This window comes from Juglans regia, chromosome 16 (genome assembly GCF_001411555.2).
Source record: "Juglans regia cultivar Chandler chromosome 16, Walnut 2.0, whole genome shotgun sequence".
Lineage (NCBI taxonomy): Eukaryota > Viridiplantae > Streptophyta > Magnoliopsida > Fagales > Juglandaceae > Juglans > Juglans regia.
Genome location: NC_049916.1, coordinates 4168478 through 4173914, shown reverse-complemented (window position 1 = coordinate 4173914; position 5437 = coordinate 4168478). Strand labels below are relative to the sequence as shown.

Below are 5437 nucleotides of genomic sequence, written 5' to 3'. Positions count from 1 at the left end.
GATTATCCGTTGTCAAGATCTTACCTAATGCCGTTGTCCATACAAAAATTGCCGTTTTAGGAGGCGTCTTGTTTCTCCATATCTTTCTCCATGGGAATTGCGTATTTTGTAGTTGTGTAAGAGACTTATAAAAAGAACGGATCGAGAATGTACCTTTATTGATGGGTATCCACCAAATCTTATCAGCTCCTTGGGTTCTCAGCATCATGGTCCATAGAAGACCATAGAACTCCTCATCGCTACCAACTTCCCAGTCTTGGGCGGCTCTAGTGAAATTCACGTTCCATTGAACTAGGTCCCTAGAGAGCTTTATACAATTAGCCACTGAGGCATATTTCTCACATGCAATCCTAAAAACTAATGGAAATGAATCCTTTAGGGCTTGATTTCCACACCACAGGTCAGGTTAGAGTTTTATTCTAAATCCATCACCCAACACTAGTCTAGTATGCCTAGTAAAGATCCCCCACCCTCTTCTAATTTGTTTCCAAATTCCCACTCCATAAACCTCGTGAACCTCCCTAGTGCACCCCCTTCCCACATGCCTCCATATTTGCAATCAATCACTAACTTCCATAAGGCGTCCAATTTCGTATTATATCTCCACAATCACTTCCCAAACAAGGCTAGATTGAAAATCCTTAAATTTCTAATACACAACCCACCCGAAGAGAATAGAGAGCATACTTTATCCCACCTGAGTAGATGATACTTGAATTCTTCTCCTATCCCATTCCAAAGAAAATTACAATACAGCTTCTCAATGCGGTTCGCCACACTTGCTAGAATTGAGAATACAGATAAAAAATACGTGGGTAGATTGGAAAGAGTACTTTTGATAAGGGTGATCCTATCACCTTTTGAGATATATAATCTCTTCCAACCTGCTAATCTGTGTTCAATCTTCTCCACCACTATATCCCAAATTGATATAGATCTTGTAGCTGCCTCCAAAGGAAGACCGAGGTAATTCATAGGAAGAGAGAAACCTTACATCCAAGGATATTAGCCAGCTGCCAAATGTTACGAACATTGCCCATTGGCTCCAATTCTGATTTATCAAAGTTCACTTTCAACCCTGATGCCTCTTTAAAACAAAATAATAATGGCCTCAATGTTCAAATTTGGTTTTGTTTTGCCTCACAAAAAATCAGTGTATCATCTGCAAACAATAAATGAGATATGTTAATAGTGCCCTTATTAGGATTACCAACTGAGAATCCCTCGATAAAGCCATTGTTCACTAAGGCTAGAATCATTTTGCTAAGTGCCTCCAAGACAATAACAAATGGGAGTGGGGACAAAGGGTCTCCTTGTCTTAGACCTCAGGAACTGTTAAAGAAATGATTTGGGGTGCCATTCACCAATACTGAGAACCTCACTGTTGAAATACACCATCTAATCCACGAGCACCATTTATCCTCAAAACCACACCTCCCAAGCACATAGAGTAAGAACTCCCAATTAACATGATCATACACATTCTCCATATCTAACTCCCAAAAGATCCTTAGTTGGCCAGATTTTAGTCTACTGTCTAGGCATTCATTAGCAATGAGGACTCAATCCAGAACTTGTCTATCTTTAACATATGCATTTTGGGGTTTTGTAATGATCGTCCCCAAAACCTCTCCTAGGCGATTGGCAAGCAATTTAGAAATAATCTTATATATCTCATTCACAAATCTAATGGGCCAGTAATCCTTTACCTCCGAGGCTCCAATCTTCTTGGGAATAACTGCTATAAATGTGGCGTTGAGGCTTTTCTCAAATCTCTTGATTGAAAAGAATTCTTGGAACACTTTTATTAAATCCTCCCTCACCACATCTCAATAAGTTTGAAAAAATAACATGGAAAAGCCATCAGGGCTAGGTCATATGGGAGTTGGCCACTTTGTGAAAGAATTTTGTGTTGCGATCTCCTTCTTTCAAGCATAATGATCTTTATTTTTGACACCAAGAGATCTCTTCCAATAACACTACCATTTCTAATTCTGCCTTTAGCTTAGCCTTCCAAGATGCTTCCTCCATAGAAAGTGTCTGCCTCCTGAAGCTCCTCTAGCCTGGATTTTTTATGGTCTCCTACATCACCAAAAGATTGAGTATTCCATAGCTTGAAGTCATTTTTTAGAGCTTTCAATTTACTTGAAAAAATGAAGCTAGGGGTGCCACTAATCCGATAAGAATCTCACCATTGCCTAACCCTTTCCAGAAACAGTTCTTCTGCATGCAACTGCCGGTGCGGAACTGGCAGTGCCGATAATTAATTAATTAAAAAAAAAACTCAAACTCAAACCGAGTGAGTGAAATATGCGGGAGAAATGGAGGGAAAGTAAAAACAAGCTTCGAAGAACTCCCGATTCGTTTCCTCTGATTGTATCTTGGTCTGTGGTCGCCGTCGTCGCCTTCTTTACGGGTCCAAAAGCACACTGGTCACTTAGTGAGGAGGTGAGCTTCATTTTTGTGGATTACTCTCTCCTCCGCTTCCTATACTTCGCATTTCATTTCGGATTTGGCCACGGTTTTGCTACGATTTGGACTGAATATCGGGTCCAAATCTCATCCAACCTGATTTCGAACCTCCTTGTATACTTGCTTGTTGTGATGGTGAAGCTTGTACCCGAGCTGTTGCATTTTAGCTGTTTACTCGAGCTGTTGCATTTTACCTATTTGATAAAATGCGTGAAAGAAATATTAGCAACCAACACTAAAGCAGAACACTCTGGTCTTACCTCAAAAATTATTTGACTTGTATTTTCATTATTTGGAAAGTAAAAAGATGTTAAACTCAACACTAACAAATATATTTGTGATAAATCAAATATAGTTGCTGACAGTGGTTGCAATGCTTAAAAAAACATGTGATTGCAATGCACCACTAGCTCCAGTTCTGTGAACCAAGAACTCTGTTTTTAGCATCCTCTACATTTGACATGTTTTTATCATGGTATCAGTCGGCCACCAGCTAGCTATACCTCTGTTTTTAGCATCCTCCTCTAGGTATTTATTTTTTGTCACCATCACTTTGAACTGGAATAACAGATATGACATGGAATTGCTGTTTTTATGTGCTTTTGATTTTGTGTTCCTCTCTCTCTCTCTCTCTCTCTCTCTCTCTCTCTATTTTATTATTATTATTATATATATATATATATACACACACACGCACACGTATATTTGGATCATTGATTACATTCATAGTCTGGGCTTGATGCATCGTGAGTATCAAGGTGTTTTCCTAACTTGAAATATTCTATCAATGGATGAATAACTCTAAAAGCTTCTCAAATTGCAGCCCGAGAACTTGCTGCTTACTACAGAAGGACATGTTAAAATTGTTGATTTTGGGAGCGTAAAGCCTATGCAGGAGAGCCGAATTATAGTTCCTCCTAATGCTGCATCAGGTTAGATTAATTATTATCAAGTGGAAGCTATTTAATACAAGTTTTGAGCGATGAATTAAAAATTTCCAGTTAATGCCTTGCCCAGATGATAAAGCCTGTACTTTTGTGGGGACAGTTGCATATGTTCCTCCGGAAGTTCTTAATTCTTCTCCGGCAACGTTTGGGTGAGTAACTATGGATAACTTTGGATTTGCTTTATGGCTTTTTGCAGAATAAGACAATGTCTGTGTTTGAGACTACTATTCGTGTTCTTGGAGGTTTACTCTCTTATCATCTTATTGCAAGTGATTATGCTACTGTATTGGTTATGCATGTACCTTTACGAGTTATTTTCATTACAATTTTATGATTTTTTATAGTTAAAGCATTGGTTTTCCAGAAAAAGTATTGATGTGCTTTAGATCAACCTAAAAGGATTTATGCAACTCATGGATACTTTAATTAGCAAGAGGTTATTGATGCAACTTATGTGCATTTTACTTTTCATGCTGACATTTGTGACTTTTCTTGATAAATTATACTTGATGTGTAGAATGTTTAGATCAATTATATGGCCTGTTTTTTATGGAACTTTTTTTTTTAACTGCTGATTTTATCATTTAAATGTTAGATTGAAGGCAATGGTAATCAATGAACCTTTAGATACCACAACCATTTTTCATAAAAGTGAAGACAGCACATAAAAACAAGTTTATTTTCTTTAGTGTTAATTAGGAAAAGAATTGGAACACTCTTGTTATTAATAATGTAAAATGCTCATAATTCTTTAGTTTTAACCCCTCTTTATTTGTTTTGTTCTACAAATTGCCACATGCCCTATGTACCATTGATCATATGAGGTTTTTATACTTCAGTTTTAGGCCCTTTTTATTCTTTCTGTTTTGTTCTTCTTGCAGGTTTTAATCTTGTTATTTGTAATAGTTTCATTGCTTTTTGAGAGCCTTGCTCTAGCACTGCTTAAAGGTATCCCTTGCTCCGAATGTTGCACTTTATACTTTTTCCTCTACTTTCCTAAATTGTTTGGTTACACTGCATAACATATACACTTTTGTGGCCTTCATCTAGATGAAATCCAGAAGAGAGAGGCTTTACTATCGAATATAAATGATGGGGTTTTGAAGGAGTTGGTGCTTCTGGAGCAACAAGTTGAAATAAGGCATTTACGCACACTACTTCGGCTGTATTGAGCTTTTCTATTTGTTGTGTCATGTTACTTAATAGTATCTAATTGATTTCGGAACTTGGTTTGTAAATACATAACTTAAGTATGTGTTTCTGATTTATGTAAATCCAAAACAGTGTGGCTGGTATATAAAGCCTTGGTTAAGGCAACCATTGAAATGAATATAAATCTAGTTTTTTACCACCTCTTGTTTCCAGCAGTTCTTGTGCATTAAACATGTCAACATGCCAACAGATTTACTTACGCATGCCAACATGCCAATAGATTTCCAGAAGTTCTAGCTTTTAACATGCCAACAGATTTATGCATTAAAAATGCAATCAATAAAATGCAATCAAAAGCCACTCATTTGAAATGCAATCTGCCTAGCAATAAAATGCAATCTTCTTTTAATACACATTAAGTTATTGCCATCCACAACAAACCATTACAAAATCTATGAATTACATCCATAAATTACATTCAATACAAAATCCATGAATTACATTCAAACCACAAAAAACCCATTACAAAATTACAAATTCCAAACCCATTGCAAAGTCTACCTTGCACTTTTTCTAATTTTTCCCCCAATATTAGTTTTTCCCTGAAGTTATAATTGTATCATGTGCAATCATTTAGTGAAAGGTGTGGTGACACGCAAAATCCACTTGTTCACAAGTCTTGAGCTCTCCAACCAACAGTTGAATGCCTCATCACTGTCATCATCAATGGAAGACCTAGCAATCCACAGTTCCAATTCCTTCTTCCTTTGCATTTTAACTTTTTCTTTATAAGCCCTGCAGGAAATGGAATGAAATCATTAAGCATAAAAGGCTGGACCAACAACATAAAAAAATACAGCTTTAAA

At 36.8% G+C, this 5437-nt stretch overlaps 1 protein-coding gene across 1 annotated transcript; it reads left to right on the top strand.

The window, feature by feature from the left end:
* The first annotated feature begins 1877 nt into the window (after positions 1-1877).
* Positions 1878-4703, top strand: LOC108992162 (3-phosphoinositide-dependent protein kinase 1-like). Its single transcript, XM_018966630.2, has 5 exons — positions 1878-2448; positions 3296-3404; positions 3490-3568; positions 4301-4367; positions 4470-4703. Exons 1-4 carry the CDS (start codon positions 2311-2313, stop codon positions 4305-4307), a joined length of 333 nt encoding a protein of 110 aa, XP_018822175.1. The 5' UTR covers positions 1878-2310; the 3' UTR covers positions 4308-4367; positions 4470-4703.
* The last annotated feature ends 734 nt before the right edge of the window (positions 4704-5437 follow it).